The sequence below is a fragment of the Narcine bancroftii genome, chromosome 7 (assembly GCF_036971445.1).
Source record: "Narcine bancroftii isolate sNarBan1 chromosome 7, sNarBan1.hap1, whole genome shotgun sequence".
Lineage (NCBI taxonomy): Eukaryota > Metazoa > Chordata > Chondrichthyes > Torpediniformes > Narcinidae > Narcine > Narcine bancroftii.
The window spans coordinates 92,953,421-92,975,009 of record NC_091475.1 but is presented as its reverse complement, the minus strand read 5'-3'; the positions used below and the strand labels follow the sequence as shown (position 1 = coordinate 92,975,009).

The following is a 21,589-nucleotide window of genomic DNA, read 5'->3' as shown; positions in this document are numbered from 1 at the left end:
CCCCCAAGGGTTATGGATAAAGGACCGTGTACCTGTATATGTAAAAAAAATGTGCTGTTATTTTCTGTTTATAGTGTGCACTAATTCATGGCAAGACATAATTTTTATTTTTCATGCAGTTCAACACAGTACAAATTAATGAACATCTGATAGACTGATGGTCCTAATAATAGTTAAAATGAGTGAACAATGAAAGCATGAGCATATTGGCAATCAGCTACTGTGATAAAGCTCATAAGAAAATTAATTTTAGCTGCAGGCTTTGTATTGATTGTGGATTCAAGTCCCCATCTTATAGTTTATATTTTCAAGTATAAAAATGGGGGGGGGGGGGGGGGGGGGCGTGGCAAGATGGCATAGAGGGAAGACGTGCAATTCCACCTTTCCCCAGTTAAGAGTTTAAAACCTGTAAAAGTGGTTAAAAATAGTATTTGTGGATTTTGGAATAGTGGAGGATCGCAATGGCTACAAATTTGAAGAAATCAAAGTCTCAGTTACAAAAGAAATTACCTTATAAAAGTGTTGAAGAATTTAGGCCTACCTACCAAGTTGAAGCCACGGAGTCGTCAACTGGAGTTCCCAAGACTCAAAGGACCCCTGCTCGGCTGAGTATTACGCTGGTGCCGATCGCGTGACCGCAAGATGGTGCCGGTTCTATGACGGGCTCGGCCAGCCCTGACTCGCGCCCCCATGAGCCCAGGTGCGCGGGTGGATCGGCCGAGCAGGGACAGACTCGCGAGTCCGCAGTCATGCCTGGTGGTCTAGGGGTGCGCAGTGTAGCGCCGGAAGATGCATCTGCACGGTCGGTGACTCTTCCAGGCATGCGCGGTGCGTCGTGAGTCCGAGAACTATTAGAAAAGGTATGGGCTGTGGGGGAGCCTGAAAGACGGCGGGCTGACGAGGTCGGCACGCTGTCGACGTGTATCCAGACCCGCAGCCGCACGCGAAGAAGAACCACTGTATCACAAAAGGAAGAAAGCAAAGCATTATTGGAATCAACACAGGAAGAATATATGGGGACTGGGACCAGAGAAGGTAGGCCTCAAGGGGAAGTGATGGAACCTGGACTGGATTCTGTGTTTACAATATTGGAAGGGATTGCTCATCAAATGGAAAATATGTCAATGCAGATGTCTACTCAGATAAATCAAGGATTTATGGAAGTGAAAACTAAAATGAATAATATATGTGAAGAGATGACTTCTATAAAGAAAGATATGACGGTAGTTAAAAGTGATGTAGTAGATGTATAAAAACAGTGGATACTGTTCAGGATAATTTTGTTTTAAATTGAAGAAGCTTTTTTTGAATGTAAGAATCAAGTGGATTGTAATAGATAAAAAATGGAAAAAGTGGAGGATTCTTTTGTGTATTGGGGGATTCAGAAGAAGGAATTATTGAAGAAGATTGATTTATTAGAGAATCAAGGTCGAAGAAATAATGTAAAAATTGTAGGTCTCCCGGGAGATATGGAAGGTTCAGATCTGGTAAAGTTTTTTAAGAAATGGATCCCTGAGGTACTGGGCAATTAATTTTTTCCGGATGGTGTGGAGCTAGACCGGCCACATAGAGCATTGAGGAAAAAACTGTTTCCAGGTCAACCATTGCAAGCAGTTTTGATTCGTTGTTTGAAATATCAGAATAGAGAAATGATACTACAAGTTGCGGTGCAGAAGGTGCGGCAAAATCAAACTCCAATGATGGTTCAAAATAACAGAGTGTTTTTTTTATGCTGATCTGAGTCAAGAAATTATTAGAAGGAGCCGAGAATTTAATTCAGCTAAAGTAGTATTGTGGCGAAAGGGTTATAAATTTGCATTTCGTTACCCGGCTATATTGGAAGTTTTTATGGGAATTTTCAATCTCAATTTTTTGAAAATGATCATGATGCATTAATTTTTGCTAATTCGTTGCCAGATCTGGAAGGAAGTGGACGGTCGCAATTATCGTCGCCTAAAAGGAGGGTAAATGGTAATGGGAATGGAAAGAATGGGAAACATGGAAAGAATGAAAAAAAAGTTGAATTGACGCAAACTTGACATTGAAGACCCGGAACAATTATTGGGACTGGAATCATTGGGTTGAATATATTTGATTATGTACTTTGCGAAAATCTGACTGGTGGGGCGTGGATGACACTGAGACCTTATGCTCATTTGCCACTAGTGGGTTTTACCACACCCAGACTTTTAGGGAGCTACTACTTTTTAGTAGTTTGTTTGGGGTAGTATTTATTTTGACTTAGTGGAATTTTTATATAAGGGGGTGGGTTCAGAATATTAAGGGAATTAGAAACAGGAGCAATTTTATAGTAGTGTGAAGTTTATTACTAACAAAATGTCTAATTTGAGTTTTGCAACTTTTAATGTTCAGGGATTGAATAATCCCATTAAGCATAAACTAATATTGGCTTACATAAAAAAAATAAAAGTTGATTTTTTTTTTGCAAGAGACACATTTGACTGAAAAAGAACATTTGAAATTGAAGAGAGAGTGAGTTGGTCATGAGTTTTCTTCTTCTTTTAATTCTAAGGCCAGAGATGTCGTGATTTTAATTCATAAAGTACCATTTGAATTGGAATTATTTGAAGGAAATGCAGGGAGGGTTTTGATGGTGAATTGTAAAATTTTTGCTGAATCATGGACCTTGTTAAATGTTTACGCACCTAATGTAGATGATGAACTGTTCATGTTGGAGGTTTTTGCTAATGAAAATATTTTGATTGGTGGAGATTTTAACTGTGTTTTAGATCCTTTATTGGATAGATCTTTGAAAAGTATAAGGAAATCAAAGATGACAATACAAATAGGAGCTCTGATGAAAGATTTGAATTTAATTGATGTTTGGAGGAGAGTAAATCCTACAGAGAAAGATTTTTCTTTTCATTCATTTAGACTCAATTCATTTTCTAGAATAGATTTTTTTGGTATCGGCACATTTACAAGGTAGCGTAGTGCAGGCTGAATATAAAAGCAGGGTTAGATCGAATCATTCTAGTGTTCTTCTCCTGTGCAAGTCCAGAAGTGGTGCAATTGTCTTATAGATGGAGGTTTAATACAATGCTACTGAAGAAACTAGAGTTTATTACTTTTGGAAGGGAATAGATTGCTTTATTCCTGACTGAGAATACTAATACAGTAAGTAGTAATTTTGAATTGTGGGACGCTTTGAAAGCATATTTGCATGGGCAAATTATTAGTTACACTACGAAAGTTTAAAAAAAATGTTAAAAAGTTTAACATTGGAGAAGCAAATTACTGAGTTGGAAAATGAATTTCAGAAAGATGTTACAGAAGATAAAAAGGCTGCTTTAACAAAGTTGAAATTACGTTATAATACATTACAAACTTACCAGTATGAGCGTATAATTCATCGAACTAAGCAACGTTATTACGAACTGGGTGAGAGAGCTCATAAGGTATTAGCATGGCAATTAAAAACAGAATAGACATCGCAAATTATTAATGCTGTTAAAAAGAATTCAATAGTTACCTATAAACCTCAGGAACTTAATGATCAGTTTTATTCATTTTACCAAAAATTAAATACTTCTGAGGGAAAGCAGGACATTGGTTCTATTGAATCTTATTTATCCAAATTAAAATTACCTGTTTTAGGGGAGGAGGAGGTTAAGGAATTGGAAGCTCCATTTACAGATTTTGAAATTAAAGAAGCTATACAGGAGATGCCGATTGGAAAGTTGCCAGGGGATGACAGATTTTCAGTTGAATTTTATAAAGTATTTTTATGAAGATTTATCCTCTCTATTTGGAGAAGTATTGCAGTAAATAACTGAGGATCAGTTGTTACCTGAATCTTGTTCGAGTGTTATAATTACTGTGATTCCAAAGAAAGATAGGGACCCGTTGAAAGTATCTTCATATAAACCTATTTCTTTATTAAATGTAGATTATAAAATAATAGCGCTAGTGTTAGCAAATAGACTTGCTAAATATTGACCTCAGTTGATACATATAGATCAAACAGGCTTTATTAAGAATAGAAATGCATCTGATAACATCCTTAGATTGATAACACTGGTCAATGCATCTAGACAGCAACCCAACCAGTTGCACTGGATGCGGAAAAAGCTTTTGATAAGGTTGAGTGGAATTTTTTATTTAAGATGTTAGAGAAGTTTAATTTTGGCCCTTATTTTATTGGTTGGCTTAAGGCTCTATATACAAATTCAAAGTGACAAGTGGTCAAACTTCTTTACCATTTAAATTGACACGATCAAACTGGCAAGGTTGTCCGTTATCACCAGCCTTGTTTGCATTGGTTATTGAGCCGTTAGCTCAGACAATATGACAGAATGATAAGATTAAAGGGATGAGAATTGTGGATGATGAATATAAGATTAATTTATTTGCAGACAATGTGTTGGTGTATTTGACAGAACCAGAGCAGTCTTTGAAATATTTGCAAGATTGTTTGTTGAAATTTGGAGAGTTATCTGGATATAAAGTAAATTGGGATAAGAGTGAAATATTGCCAGTTGGGGAAGGAGATTAATCAGAATATAAAAAATATTATAGAATTAAAATGGTCAGATAGAATTAAATATTTAGGAGTAATAGTCAATGCAGATTATCAATCTTTATATAAATTATGTTCATTTATTAAAAAGGATTAAAATGGATTTGATTAAATGGAAAGATCTTCCGTTAACATTAATTGGTTGAGTAAATTGCATTAAAATGAATATTTTTCCTTGAATCCAATATTTGTTTCAGTCGCTACCATGTTTACTTTCAAAGGGTTTTTTCAGGGTCTGAATAGAGCGGTACGGGAGTTTTTATGGAAAATTAGCACGAGTAGCTTTGCACAAACCTACATGGAAATATGCATTAGCTGGACTTCAGTTATCTCATTTTTAAAATTATTATGAAGCAGGTCAATTGAAATTTGTTAGTAGATTGATGGATAGGGACCAACCCCCAAGTTGGACGAAGGCGGAAATGGCTTGTATTTCTGAAGATGAGGTACACCAGTTTATATTTAAGTAGAATATTAACTTTTTGAGGGAATGTAATATGCTGATATTAAAACATTTGCTTAAGATATGGATAAAAAGAAATATGGTTTTAGGATCGAAGGGTAAATTATCAATTCAAACCCTGTCATATCATAATTAGCTTATTCCTTTTTCAATGTTCAATAATCATTTAAAGAGATGGAATTCTAAGGGTATAACGATAGTTCAGGATTGTTTTGAAGAAGGACAGTTTCTTTCTTTTAACCAATTGAGGGAGAAATTTGATATATCTGCAAATTCTTTATTTGTGTATTATCAACTCAGAGCTCTAATAAAAGATAATTATGGTAAAGAGATGAATTTACCTATGATGACAAAATTTGAATCTTTGATTTCCTCTATACCAAAGAGAGGTTATATTTCTGATAGGTATCGATTGTTACAAGAAGGTATGGATAAACCGGAATGGGAGAAGTCAAGGGTTAAATGGGAAAGTGATTTAACTTATTATCCCTCAAGAGAATTGGGAAATTGTGTGTTATGAAAGCGTAACTAAACTGATGAATGTAAGATATGGAATGATTAACTATAATTTTTTTTACATCAGTTATATTTGACTCCAGAGAAATTGAAAAAATATGGGTTTAGTAGTTTGGATTCTTGTTTTAGATGTGGATTATGTATTGGAACTTTCTTACATGCCGTTTGGTCTTGTGTTAAAGTACATCCATTTTGGGAAGGTATTAGGTTGGTTCTGGAAAAATTACTCAAAATTAAATTACCATTAGACCCATCATTTTTTTGTTGGGTTATATGGTCTCTTTGAAGGGATCGGGGTTGGATAAATTTCAGATTGCATTTGTACATTTAGCACGAAATGTAGCTGTAGCACGAAAATGTGTAGCTAGTACTTGGAAAGATAACGTAGAGATTAATATAACACATTGGCATAATGAATTGAGAGCTTGTATCAATCACTATGGAAAAAAAATACGTAACTTCCATGATAATTATTCCTTTTTTGTTAAAATGTGGTCTTCTTATTTGGAATATATGAATTTGGAAATACTTGAAATATATATATATTTTTTTAAATTTATAAATAAATAAATATATATATTTATATATATTTTTATAAATAAATATACACATATTTATATTTTTATATATATATATACATATATTTATATATATATATATATATATACATATACATATATTTATATATATATACATATATTTATATATTTATATTTATTCTCTTCTGTTTTTATATTTGGCTTCCCTTAAGGGAGCTGGCTGAAGAGGGGGGCAGGGTGGGGAGGGGTTTTTGTTTTGTTGTTGTTGGGTATTTTTGTTATTTGATTGTATACTGTTCAAAAATCTTTTAAATAAAAGTTTTTTTTTAAAGTATAAAAACAGGCTGGACAATATTGCCCCTCAAACCTGTTCTGTCATTCCCAAAGATCCTGACTAATCCAGTTTATAACTCCTTAAGTCCCACAATTATCCTGGTGCTCAAAAAAAATCAATTTTAGCCTTGAATATTTTCCTCAAATGAATATTCACATTTCTCTGAGATGGAAAATTCCAAAGATTTGGAAAATGATGAATAAACAAATTTTTATAATTTTAATTCAAAATAATCAAACAGATTTTGATATTGATTACTCCCCTTTATTCCAAAGTCTTCAGCCAGAAGGAACAGCCAACCTAATTAGTCCTTCTAAGAATCTTTATTGTCACAAGAAGATTGCCTCATTTTTCTAAATTCCTGTGAATACAGGTCAGTTTTACTTACACTGCTCTCATAAATCAACTACCTCTTCTTGGAATCAATCCTGTGAACCTGCACCTTACCACCTCCAGTGTTTCATCTTTCCCAGGTGTGGCATCTAAAATGGAACACACTTTGATCCCTAAGTTTGCACGGCACAGTTTGAACAAGATATTTTCCCCAAATTAATGACTGAAATGGGTCTGGAGCCTTTATGTAATGTGGGAATAAAGGATCATTTTTAATATTGCTAATCAGCTAGGTCTCAGTGACATTTGCATTTGCATACATGTTCACAATTTGATTTCTGTGGAACCTTATCGATTCAGACTGCATGCAGTGTGTGAAACACAAAAAGAAAATCAGTCCTCCACAGAATTGGAGCTCATATATCCTTGGTGACAATAGGACTAGAGGATTACAATTATAGTAACCATCGCCCTAATAAATATTTCTGCCTGAATATGCAGTCAATTCAGATTTCAAACACAGTATAATTTACACCTGAAGGCTTTTATAAGGTATCACCATAAATGTTTAATAAATTTGAATACTATCTGTTAACCCCTCAAATCAATTGCCATGATCTTGTAATCAGTAAACTACAAAAATAAATTTCAAATTTATAATAAGAAATGGAAATTAAGCAAATGCGAACACATCAGAACTGCACATAACAAACCTTTAGTGTTTAGGAGTTGAGCAAATGTCGTTCATTAAAGTTTGCATCGAAAATTAATACTGGCAGCTGACAACTTGCAGGGCAACAAGATTTAAAAAAAAGAGGTATAAACATTTGAAAAATAATCTGTGATTATCAAGGGCAAATAAATGTTTGGGGATTGAGAAAAGCAGTCAGCTATGAATTTTCATAGTTCAAATAAATATCACAGACCCACTTTCATTAAAAAGTAGATGAATGAAATTTGTTTTTTATTAATCAAATTTATATTCCAGCACTCAACACTGACTGGCTTTCATCAATATGCTTTCTAATTGCTATAAATGCAGCCATAAAGCACCATCTGTGGTTCCATGGATTGGTACCCGTTAGATTTGTAATCACTATAGTTAGGTCAGGAACTTTACTTTCTTTTTAACAATATCACCAAAGATAGTTGCCATTTTAATTTATTTATATATATATATATAGCACTGTAACAGGCCCTTCCAGCCCTCGAGCCTGTAGCCCCAAAAAATCCAAATTAACTTACAACCCCTGTACATTTTGAAGGGTTGAATGAAACCAGGGAACCTGGAGGAAACCCATGTAGATAGGGGGACAAAGTACAAACTCCTTACAGACAGCACTGGATTCGAACCCAGATCACTAACCACTACCACTGTTTTTCTGTGGTATTATATATTTTAGAAGAATAAATATGAAGCAGAATCTTGCACCATTGCATCAAAACTCACTGTTTGTTCATGTCCTGATCACATTATTGATTAAAAACTATCTAAAACATTATATATCTGCATGAGCAACAGAAGATAAACTCTGCCTCAGTAACTGCAGAGAAAAAAAAATGGATAAATTGCAACAAAATAAGCAATTTATTAGCAGAAAGTGCAACTTCAAACCTGAAACAAAGCAGAAAAGAGGACCTTTAGGCATTGTGAAAAAAAAACATTTTTTCCTTCATTACTATTAAATTATGGTGGGATTAGAAATTAGTTCTCCGAGACTGGTTTATTATTTCAATTATCATTACTGCCCTATTTTATTGGTTTGCATTGTAGATCAGCATCAGAATCCAACTATATGATGGTATAACAAAATTATGGATAAAAGAGACTCAGCAAAAACAAAAAAAAAATAGGTTTAGCTTGTCTGAACTCACAACACTGCCCCAAAATTTGTTAATGGTGTTCTTTAAATTGCTTAAAAACTGCAAATTAGTGTTGCAATGACTTTTAGTTTTTAACAGCACCCAATATGTTCCACACATCATTTTCTTTCCACCCAACAGACTTCTTTCTAATGCAAAAATAAATTACCATTTATTTTTCATTCTTGCAATAAAGTTTAAATATACCTCACTTGTTGATTGTGCTGGATAAGGGAGAACTTCAGGTGATGCAAAATTCTGCTATCTTTACCTTAAATTATTGCAAGTTCTATTACCCTAAGCCCACTAATTTAACCTTGTTCTTATTTAACCAGTTACTCAATTTTAAGAACTTTAATGTTATTTGCAAGTCCCTCCAGGTTCTAACTCTGGCCTCATTGTTCATCCCTTAACTGCTTTACCAGTGGTTGCTGTGCCTTCAGCTGCCAAATCCCGGGTTCTGAAATTTGTGCCCTTAGCCTCCATGCCAATCTCTATCTTAAAACTACTTAAAACTTCTTTGATCTTATTATCCCTGATTGAGTATCAGTCTTTGATATTGCTCTTGCAAAGCATCTTAGGTTTCTTTTGCTGCACTGATGGCAATGTAATAATAGTTAAACACTAACAAGCATTTATTAACCTCACTCTTTCTAATTTTCCATTGCAGCGATTACAGATAAAATTTTCCTGGAACAGTTGAGTGACTTCCAGTTTAAAAAAATGCAATGTTAATTATCGCTTGAATGGTTCAATAAATTTGCTGGCATTTTATTTCAATAGATGACCTACCATTGCCGTTGCTGCCGCAGCTGCAGCTGCCTGAGCTACTGCCACAGCCTGGTTGGCCTGGTGCTGAGCTGCCTTTATTTTGGCCTGTAAGTGCGCAGGGGGGTGAAAGTACTTGCACTTTTCTCTTGAACATCGACCTTTTATGTAGTCCATACAGACAGTTACAGTGTTGTCATTCGTGTCCACCATTGTACTGTCTGCAGGGTGAGCAAAACGGCAGTCAGTCTCACCCCGAGTGCAGTTTCCTCGTTGAAACTCCCTGCACACCTGGCAGAAGGATAGAAAAAAAAGTTGCACTGTGCTTAGATTGATGGTCATTTAATATTTAAACATGTGAGAGCTTAGGAACTATACTTGATACACAACCAAGGTCAAACACAAAATTTAAAAAAAAATCATTGCTACAGAGTGTGGAAATATGTGAATGGAACTCAAATTTAATATTTCAAAGAATTCTGACTTTGTGTGAACATTATCCTATTTGCTGAGTGTAACTGAAGGAAATCCATGGGAATCTTCTATTAAAGGTTAATTAATTTAGTAATCATTATTTTTGAAATCAGCAGTTCAGGGCAAACATACAAGATATATGATTTGCAGGATCCAAGTATCATTCATTCAGTTTAGTTTCTAATAATTTGATTAATATCTGATTAAATGTTGTCTAAATCTAAAAATATAATGAAAAATAAAAATTGTAGAAATCTATTTATAAATCACAGTAAATTATGCAAATACAGGTTGAACCTCTTTAATCTGGTAATGTTGGGACCTGGCCATTGCCAGACCACAGGAAATACTGGAAAATAGAAAATTCACAGAAAATAGCTGTCAAAGGTGGAGCAAGTGCTTTGATCAGACCCATTTTCTGAGCTAAAAGGATCAAATATATCACAAATCACATCTCAGTTAGCATAATGCCTTTATAGCGCCAGCAATCAGGACCAGGGTTTGAATCCCATGATATCGGTAAAGAGTTTGTACTAACGGTGGCAGATTCAAAATGTGTCAGAGCACGGGAGTTGCTGAACGACAGAGCGTAGCGTAATAGAGGTTCAACCGGTAGTGAAACTAGTGGTCCAAAGAAACTAATATAATTGTTTGTTGATAAGTAGTATATTTTAGTTGATTATCTAATCCTGAAAAGTGAAATCAATAACCATTTTTAATTATTCAATAGTTCGGTAACTAATTGCACCACAGTGTAAATAACCAAGTCACAAATGATAGAGAGATTTTGAGTTCATCAGCCTGTCCCTCCCTACCTTGTCAATTTCATCTGGGATCATCTTTGACTATAAATGTATAGCTATAGCATTCTTGAAAACAAAACCTATTAATAATCAACCACTGTTTGCTCTCTTAATATTTATGACATATCTGCAATTGGAAAGTACACACTTGTATTTGAAAATGGCAAAATCTGGATCTAACAACAGCAACTTCACTTCAATCAGACTACCAGATGTGGATTTGTTTCATCCAACTATCTGCGCTTGATCATTTCATATTTTGACATTTCCTCCTTCAATTCCCTTAGCACGTTTCAAAATAATTCTGAACGAGCTCCTCACTTACTGATTCTAAAATTAAATACAACAACCTATTTCTTGGCCAGTTCTAATGAAAGGTTTTGGGTCTGAAATATTAATTGTTTCTCTTTCTAACAGAGGTTTCCATTATTCTACAAGTTGTCTTTACTCTGAGGATCAGTTATTTTGTTCAAGTGCTTCTGAACAACAGTGGACAGCGTCCATGACCATGCCTCCACCCCTCTCCTGGATGGAGCAAAAACAGAGGTCTCCTCGTCCTCACCATCCATTCTAGCAGCCTGCATAATTAATCCTTTGCATTTTTTGTCAGCTCCAACATGGTTCCACTACCATACACAAATGCCATTCCCTTCTCAGCAGTTTGAAGGGACCACTCTTTTTATTTCTCACTGGTCTGCTCTTGTCAGTACCTATTGTTGTTTCAGCTCTTCCATTCCCACATTTCAGGCACTCAAATAGTCCTTCTAGATGACGCAGCAATTCATTTGCACTTCTTCCATTGTAGGGTAATGCATTCTGTAGTCTCTTCTACATTGGAGAAACCAACTGCACACCAGGTTTCGACTTTGTAGAGTGCTGAGTTTAGTTCTGCAAGAGTCCTGAGCTTCTAGTCATTCACCACTTTAATTCTTATTCCAGTTCCACTCTAAATTCTCTGTATGTGACCTCCTGCACTATTACATGGCCCAATACTTCATCTTTCTGGACAGGAACAATGCAGCCTTCTGGACTCAATTTCAAATTCCTTATCTTTGAGTGATTCATTCTTTTAGTCAGTATCAGAACTTTCGATTTCTGCTTGGCTCAATTTTATTTTTAATTAGTACAGTTTGGCCTGTTGAAATGTCCCTCAATCTTACACAATCCGATTCAAATTGTTCCACTAACCGCTACATTAGCTTATCTGATTTCACCCTATCAGAGAAACTTCTCTTTACTCCACCCAAACCTTCACCACCTTCCATGCTATTGAAAACTAATGCACTTTATCTCTTTCCAGTCCTGATGGAGGATTTCAGAAATGAAGAGTTAACCACTTTTCTTTCCAAAGATGCTGCCTGACCTGCTGAGTGTTTCCAGAATTATCAATTTTCACCTAATTCTACTGGCTTGCTGTTGATTTTACATAATTTTGTGACTGCTACTATCACCTTGAAACATATAATTAGTTGTTAGTTGATATCCTACATCTCTATGCTCATCAGAGATGACACCTATTTAATCTATCATCTCCATTATGAACTGTCATTTTTAGAAATTAGTTACTAAATATTTTGTTTGTTCCTCTGTGAGAAACATTGGTGTAAGATCTCAGTGCAAGGGACAAAGTCCTCAAAACTCTTCTGGCATTCAATATGATTTTTAATCATGCCCCGTGTCCATTTTCTCCTCAGTTCTTAATGCCCTCAGATTTCCTTCACATCCAAAATTATCAGCCTTGTAAACACCTAAGTATGTATAGCCCATAGAAGCTAGAGAATTCCAAAGTTTACTCTTCTCAGTTCTAAGTTGCTGGCCCTTTATGCTGAAACCATGCACTTAGTTCTAGATTATTCCAGCTAAAGTTAACAACCTCTTAGAATCTACCCAGTCAATCCTTCCCAATATCTTTCCTGCCACAATTAAATTACATTTCATTCTTTCAAACTCCTTCAGCCAATCTTTAGCTCTCCTTTGAGGAGTTTAGGTATGTCAGACTATCTCAAGAATTTCTACAGGTGTACAATGGAGTGCATTCTGACTGGTTGCATCATTGTCTGGTACAGGGGTGTCAATGCACAGGACAGGGAAAAAAACCTACAGAGTTGTTAACTCAGCCAGCGACATCGCGGGCACCAGACTTCACTCTATCATGGACATGCACAAGGGGTGGAATCTTTAGAAAGCAGATTCTATCCTCAAGGACCCCCACCACCCAGGCCAAGCCATTTTCACACTGCTACCATTAGGAAAAAGGTACAGGAGCCTGAAGATGAGCACCAAGTGGCTCAAGGACAGCTGATTTCTGAATGGACAATGAACCACAGACATTACCTCACTGTCTACTTCCAACATTCTCTGGGATGTTATAAAAGGTAAAAACAAGATCAATCTAAATGATGTTACATTTTCATTTGTAAAATGATCTGTAATTTATATTACAACTTTACCTCTAAACGGTCTGTTCTCATGTGCTTCTGCACATTTCCTGTTCCTGCAACTGAAATGGGTGGGCTTCCAGGGACAAGGACAGGGGGATTAGACAGAATTTCTGTTGGAACTAATCCCACATTAGGAGGCATGGGTGCCAGGAAAGGGCTAAAACTAAAAGCATGATTATTTACTCCTGTGCCAGGATTCATTGGAAATGTGGCCTGCAGAGAAAAACAAACATGTTTATAAAATCACATTAAAAAGATGAAGTTGCACAGACAAAATACAACTTTAAAAAATATTCTTCTTCAATAAACCAAAGAAGAATCTGATTTTTTTTTGTAGAAAAATGTATTATTAATGGTATTAAGAATAAAAACTTAAGTTTACATAAGCTCCATATATAATTAGTTTCAATATTAAAATAATTGAACCTGACATGTGGAACAATTAAGGTTAATAATCAAGACATCCCATGATGTGAGATTTCCATGTCTGAATAATTGAACTGTTATTGATTCATGTACTACGGAGTAAAAGTGGGGACATGTCTGCAGACAAATCAACTTCTTTCTTCATCAGATAAGAAGGATTAATGAAAATCTCAAGTTAGAGAATAGCTAATCAACTATTGTACTCATTGAACTGATCAATATATATGATTACAGATATCTGTAAAATCAGCAGAAGATGGAATACTTCCAACTAACTAAAAATTGTATGAATTTATTAATTGAAATTTAAGTACATTGGATATTAATCTTTCTTGAAGAAAAGTTTTAAAGAACACATAACTAGACATCAAATGTTAGAGTAAAATTTGGTGGTACAACATATAATAGTCTCAAGAAAAACAAGATGTTAAAATGTTTTGATAAACTGGGATGGTGATGGGTTATTATTTCTCCCAAATCCCTTGACTGTGATAATTATAATGTGGGTGAATTAAACTTAGGAACAACTTTCTTTACACTTTTAACATGCCACTTCTGGGAACCTACTTTGGAGTTTTGTTTCAACAATGTGCTCACAACAATGAAGTAAATATGGTGGAGAAAAAGATAGCAAATAAACCAAAGTTGCACTACAAATGGGTTACCCACTGCAGAATCCTCTGATTTCTTTAAATTTTTGTTTTAAATATACTGTATACTGGGAGGAGTCACGTGATGGAGTAGTGGCCGGACGGTGAACTCCAGCCCTCTCCAGAAAAGTCGGGAAAAACAAAGAAAAACACAAAGGCACAGAAATAAAAGTTACAGAAAAGTGAGTATAAAGGTGGAAAGAAGATGGCGACAAAAAAAGAAAAATCGAAAGCAACGGTAAGAAGAGAGGAAGAGAAGACAAAGGAGGAAAAGAAGGCCTTACCTGTCTGAAGAGGCCCGCTGCGGAGAGAGAAACCCGCTCCCTCAGGTCGGTAAATAATGGACTACAAAAATGGCTCGCAGAGCCGAGTAAAAGTGCGCGATGCGAATGAAAAAAAAACACACCGACGGGAGGGGGGACCAGCTGGGGAGTCGATCTCCACAGCCGGCAACGACAGCTGCAGAACACCTGCAGCAAGAAGAGACCACAGAAGACAATAGAAACAAGAAAGAAGAGGAGGAAAGGGCACCAAAGAAACAACAGATGGCCAACCCAGAGGAAGAAGAAGAGGAAGAGGAAGAGTACAGAGAAATAGAAGAAGAAAAGAAAGGCAAGGTAAAGGATATACTTGCTCTTATTAAAGGATACATGGAGTCATTTAAAGAATGGCAAACACAGGAATTTAAGGATTTAAGAAAAAGAATAAACAACACAGAAGAGAAAATAAATAAAATGGAGATGACCTTAACAGAAATGGGAAAGAAAATGGACAAGATGGAAGAGCGGGCAGTAGCAGCAGAAATGGAGGTAGAAGACTTAAAAAAGAAATTGGAGAAATCTAATAAAAAAACTAAAGAGACACAAGAACTACTAGCTCAAAAAATAGATACAATTGAAAACCATAACAGAAGAAATAACATAAAGATAGTGGGCCTTAAGGAAGATGAAGAAGGCAAGAATATGAGGGAGTTTATAAAAGAGTGGATCCCTAAGACCCTAGGATGTCCAGAACTACAGCATGAAATGGAAATAGAAAGGGCACATAGAGTATTGGCCTCTAAACCACAACCACAACAAAAACCAAGATCTATTGTAGTAAAATTCCTAAGATATACTACAAGAGAAAAGGTACTGGAGAAGACAATGGAAAAAGTAAGAGAGGGCAACAAACCACTGGAGTATAAAGGGCAAAAAATCTTCATTTATCCAGATATAAGTTTTGAACTCCTAAAGAAGAGAAAAGAGTTCAATACAGCAAAGGCGATTTTATGGAAGAAAGGGTATAAATTTATACTAAAGCATCCAGCGGTATTGAAAATATTTATTCCAGGACAACAAAACAGACTATTCTCGGATCCAGAAGAAGCACGAAAATTTGCAGAACAATTACAAAAATAGACTGAGGGAGGAAGACGGGTAATGAGAGTTAAAATGATCACGATTGATATGTATGCGGGTAAAGAGGTATAAGAGTGAATAGAGACAATGAGCATACATAAATGTATCTGTACTTAGAGGAAAATATAGATAGTATAGACAAGAATTAATAAGGGAAGGTAATGGAATAGAGAGAATAAGGAGGGAATTAAAAGAGTGACCTTTGTGACATATGAAAAGTGAAATCTTTTCTGGGGGAGGCGGGGTGGGGGGAAATAGCGGTCACTGCAAAATCAGTTGACGCTTGCGAGTGGATTCGCAAATCCAAATGGAGAGGGGAGATGTGGTTGTCCGACAAGGGATAAAGGACAACTCAGGAGGTGAAGGGGAGATTGGGGATAAATAAGATAGAAATAGGAGAATAAGGAAAATGTTGGATGTTGTAGGAATGTTGTCTTATAAAGAGTTGAAAATAAGAAAACAGAAATGGAAAAGGAGGAAAGGTAATGATGGAAAAACGGAAAGAGAAGATAAACAAAATATAAAAGGGCTATGCTGAACTATATGTCTTTAAATATTAATGGAATACATAACCAAATTAAAAGGAAGAAACTACTAAATTTAAATGAATAAATGTATTCCATTAGAAAAAATAACAGATAGGTTAAGAAATAATATTGAAATATTCGAGCAAGTATAGGAGCCTTACATTAAATACAATAGCGAAAACCTACCGGGGACAAACAGTACCTAAGTTGATGGAAGGAGAACAAAAGAAAAGAATGGACTCAGTAGAATTTCTGGTGTAATTTTGTTGAATGACAACATTGTCTGACTGGCTTAATGCAACCTAGATTGTATACCTAAAATGGATGAGAGGTGGGGGTGGGGGGGTGGTTTGGGAGGAAAGGGGGGGGGGGAAGAAAAAGTCACTGTATATGTGTGAAAAAGAAATAGTGTATATCATGGCTAATGTGATTTATGGTGTGAAAAATAAAAAATTTAAAAAAAAAATATATATATACTGTATACTTACCACTGGCTGAATCTGTGTACCTGGCATCATAAATTGCATCTGCTGTGCCAGCATTGCTGCAGTTGTTTTTTGTTGTATGAGATTGTTACGCCCATTAATTTCTAACTGCGTTTTTAAATGCATTGGTGGATGAAGGTACTTGCAGTTCTCTCTTGTGCATCGCCCCTGTGGGATGAAAACAAAGGTTCAGAGACATTTCTAAATAGGCAATCCGCATATTTATAAATTCTAATATTATACTCCCTGAAAAAAGCTGCTCAGCTTTACTTAAAATGAGTGGAAGTACTTACCTAATAATAACGCAAAGCAAAAAAAAAAAAACCCAGCTTAACCAAAGATCAGGCTAGATTTCAATTATTTAATTTTCTTTTATCCATTGTACTTTTAGATATTTAAGAAAACCTATCAAACACTGAAAAGTAATTCAATGTCTTAAAGCATGTTAAAAAAAACCCAACATGTTGCTTCCTACACAAGTCACTGACCACGTAAACTATATCTGTTCGAATCTTTTCCATTTTCTCCTGTGTGTCAATCTTTTTGTCCATCCATGTTAACTCCATTGGCCTAGATTAAGACCACTTCATATCACTAAATATAGCAATTGTATCTGACTCCACCATCTTCTCTGGCAATATATTCCAGATGTCTAACCACTGTGTGTGGAAAACCATTCTCTCAGCTCCCCTTTTAACTTCTTCCTCCTACCTCAAATCAATGCCTTCTTGTTTTTGATGCCACTAGCATGGGAAAAAAAAAATTCTATCTAGCCCATATATGTCACTAGCACTTTGCTTTAGAACCAACTGGCTGGATTTTCTGCAGATATTCTCAACCTATTGCTACAGCAGTCAGATGTACCCACCTGCTTCAAAAGGGCATCTATCATTCCAATGCCTACGAAGAGCAAGGTGATGTGCCTCAATGATTAGCAGCTGGTGGTACTGACAGCTACTATGATGAAGTGCTTCGAGAGGTTGGTTATACTGAATCAACTCCTTTCTCAAGAAGGACATCTATCGTTACAACAGGTCAACGGCAGATGCAATTGTCCTGGTCTTCCACTCTATGACCGCATATATCACACGAATACCTATGCTGGGCTATTGATCATTGACAATATCTCAGTGTTCAACACCATCATACCAGCAAAACTCATGACCAAGCTAAACAATATGGGATTCTGCTCATCCCTCTGCAACAGAATCCTCAATATTATCATCAGTAGATCCCAATCAGTGCGAATTAGCAAGATCAGCTCCTCCTCCCCCCTGACCATGAACATTGGGCACCCCAAGGCTGCATGCTTAGTCTTCTACCCTGTACATCCATGACTGCAAAGCCAAGTTCTGCTCCAACTCAATCTATAAATTTGCTGATGACACCAGTATTGTTGGTCAATTAACTAGAAATGATGAGCCAGACTACGCAATGGCGATCAAGAACCTGTTGCCAGAACAACAATCTTGCTCTCAACATCACCAAGACTAAGAAGCTAATTGTTGATTTTAGGCCAAGGAATCACACACCTTTCTGTATTGATTGGAAGGAGGTGAAGAGAATCAGAACATTCAGATTCCTGAGAAGGCCCTTCATGGAAACACCACAAAGAGGCCACTGTGAAGAAAGCACACCAATGCCTCTACCTTCTAACAGGTCTGAGAAGATTTGGCATGTTGTCAGATCCTCTATCAAACATGTATAGATGCACTGTGGAACATACATTGGCAAGATGCATCACAATCTGGTTTGGGAATTCAATGGCCCTGAATGCACAAGGCTGCAGAAGGTAGTAAATAAAGCAGTAAAACACACACTGAAAAGGTAGAGGAACTCAGCAGTCTTTTCAGCGTCTCCAGGAGTCAAAGATATGTTGCCATTTTTTTAGGCCTGAACCCAAATAAGCCAGAAACAGGAAATCTCAAAGTCTCAGAATTCAAACAATGGGGGAGGAAACCAGACCAATAAAAATTGGATATGATCAGAGACAAGGTAAGAATATATCAAGTTTGTGTGAAAGAAGATGGAATGGAGAGACAGAGATAGGGAAAGGCAATGGGGAATGAAGGGGGAGGGAGGTTTAACGACAGCCAGAGAAGTCGATATTAATGCCATCCAGTTGGAGGGTGCCCAGTCAGAAGATGAGGTGTTGTTCCTCCAATTTACAGGTGGTCTCAGTCTGGCAGTGCATGAGACCATGGACAGACATGTCAGCAAGGGAATGGGATTGTACAAAAGACCACAACTCTGATGATATGGCGTGGAAGTCCTCATCCTGGGTGTAAATGCAACAGAGATGGAAGAATTAAGAGATTGGAAGGAAATCCTTACAGAGGACAGGGTGGGAAGAGGTGTAGCTGTGGGACTTGGTGGGTTTATAAAAGATGTCTGTCAAGAGTTTGCCTCCTGCGATGGAGACAGAGAGATAGAGGGAAGGGAGAGTGTTGCTAGAGATAGACCAAGTGAAATTGAGGTCGGTGGAAGTTGGCAGAAAAGTGAACGGTCAATAAGATCAATATTGATACATGAGGCAGTGCCAAAGAAGTAATCAATGCAGCAGAGGAAGAGTTGGGGGGCCTTGGCTGTGTAGGTTTGTAGCATGGATTGCTTCATGTAGCCAACAAAAAAAAAAAGCAGGCATAAATGGGGTCCTTGAAAGTGGGATAAGTCAAAGGAGCAATGCAGGTTCATCAAAGGCTCTGACCTGCCAGCTATTGAAGTGCATCCTCAAGAAGGCAGTGAGTGAACATCATGAATGACTTCCATTACCCTGGTCACAACCTCTTCTCACTGTTACCTTCAGGAAGAAGGAACAGAAGTCTGAAAACCAGCACCCCTAGATTAAAGAGCATTTTCTTACCGACAACTCTTACAAGTGTGGAACCTTCTCTTGGTACAATAATCATAGACTGCTTTGACATTAAATAAAATTGTTTGCACTATTGCAAACGTTTTTTGCACTAGGATTACTAAGAATAATTATTAATGATCTGATGTATTTATTGACACTCTTAACTTAATTTAATTAGTTTACTATTATAGTTTTTCTTTTCAAGTACCTGCTCAGCTGGCACAAGAAAGAATTTTGGCACACATACACTATACAACGTTTATGTCAATAGGCTCATCATCAAGCAGCAGCAGGCATCAAATGAAAAAAAAATATCTCAGAGTATGCAACCTGAACCAGATAACCTTTTATTTTATTCACATCGACTGCAGAGGTGCAGAATAAAAAGGACATTAAATCTTTTACCAACAAAAATATCTACAATTGCTGTAGATTTTAATTTTCTGAGAACTTGTTTAAACTGAAATATGTGAGAAAAATTGGACAAGAACTAACTGGACATTTGCAGTGAATTAATCAATTCAAAAACATTTCAGTTTCCTTTAGCAGGGACGTCACTGCATTTATCAATCATGAACCCTTGGGCATCAGTCATTGGTTGAGGAAAAGAAGAGCACAATTGAAAATTGACCTGAAATTAAAAAATAAAAGACAGGCAAGTTGACTGTCCCCATGTTAAATGTTAACATTCAAAACTTGTTGCAGCACTTAAGAGGTCAGCATTCAGCTTTATGTTCCTAATTGAACTCTTTAACTTGCAGGTATCAATAGTTTCAAATAGTGAAACTGCCTCAAGCAAGGTTGTGATGATGATAATGAAGGAGCTACTTAAACCTGCTGCAATCATACTGATAGACGTGCATACACATTGAAAAATAGTTTTGTTGTTAAGAGTTGCCCATTAGATTTTGCAATGTTTAGGGCCACTTCCTTATTTCATGGAGGTTAGCAGTACAATCCTAGACAGGGCTATTTAGTCACCTGCTTGGCTGACAAATTTCTTTTGAGCAGTGAGAAGCAACCTGGTGATCCAGGTCACCTGAATGCAGCTTTATGATTACAGCTTCCTGTGTTTTCTCTGTCGCTTTGAAGCTCTCTGGTAACTACTTGATGGCTCGAGGCCATGATTTACGCATACTTTGGATAACAGTGAAGCAAAAATTGACAGATTGAGCCTCACTCTTTCAAACAAGCACATCTGGGTCAAGTGGAAAGGCAGAGTCACAAGAACTGGGATAAGTCTGAATGGTTTCATCTCCATTATCTGGAAAGGGGTGTGGAGCTCAAGGATCAGCACCTTATTTTGATGCCTGGAAACTTTACAGTCTGCAGAACTCAAGACTCAATGTTTCAAATGGAGATAACTTTATTGTTCTTTATTTTTTTTTAAATAGGCTGGCCGTTTGTGCTGCCATTCCTGAACTTTTTTCTTCCATTTGTTTATGCTGCCCTTCTCAGCATGTCCCAGTGGGCCAGATTGCACACATTACCCAGACTCATATCATCAACAATACATTATACTTTCATGGAGAATGTTCATTGGTCTAGACCAGTGATTTTCAACCTTTTTCTTTCCACTCACATGCCACTTTTAAGTATTCCCTATGCCATAGGAACTCTGTAATTAGTAAGGGATTGCTTAAGGTGGTATGTGGGTGGAAAGAAAAAGTTTGAAAACCATTGTTTTAATCGTACCTAACAGACTTGTTATGTGCATGGCTTCACAACTCCAAAGGAAATGGGCCAATGACAATTTTTTCTCAAGCAAAATATTTCAGTAATAATTCTGTCCAGAGCAGTGATTCTCAATCTTACCTTCACATTCCACCTTAGCAATCCCTTACTAATCACAGAATACCAATGGCATAGGGACAACTTAAAGTGTATGTGAGTGGAAAGAAATATGTTGAGAACCACTGGTCTAGACAATGACTTCATAATGACCAACTTATTACAGACAGTCTTTGTTCCACCCAGTGCCATCCTGAACCTTCTCTGCTATGTAGTCCAATTTATTTTCTCTCTTTCTCAGTTCTGATGAAGGGTCTTTGACCTAAAACCTTGATTGGTTTCTCTTTTCACAGATGTTGCTTGATTGCATGAATTCTTCCAGCATTTCTATTTTTAGTTCAGATCTCAGTGCCTGTAGTTTTATTTATTTCAAGAGTATGGA

The 21,589-nt window shown here is 36.5% G+C and overlaps 1 protein-coding gene across 11 annotated transcripts in view; it reads right to left on the bottom strand.

The window, feature by feature from the left end:
* Positions 1 to 21,589, bottom strand: part of mbnl2 (muscleblind-like splicing regulator 2) — a 150,361-nt gene that overhangs the window by 37,272 nt on the left and 91,500 nt on the right. For 10 of the 11 annotated variants that reach the window (XM_069890604.1, XM_069890602.1, XM_069890603.1 and 7 more), the window contains 3 exons: positions 16,566 to 16,730; positions 13,084 to 13,287; positions 9,381 to 9,647 (listed from right to left, as the gene is read on the bottom strand). In XM_069890604.1, the coding sequence (XP_069746705.1) occupies positions 9,381 to 9,647; positions 13,084 to 13,287; positions 16,566 to 16,730 (636 nt within the window). Of the gene's footprint in view, positions 1 to 9,380; positions 9,648 to 13,083; positions 13,288 to 16,565; positions 16,731 to 19,269; positions 19,363 to 21,589 lie in introns of all 11 variants that reach the window. The other variant, XM_069890607.1, reaches the window with a different exon arrangement.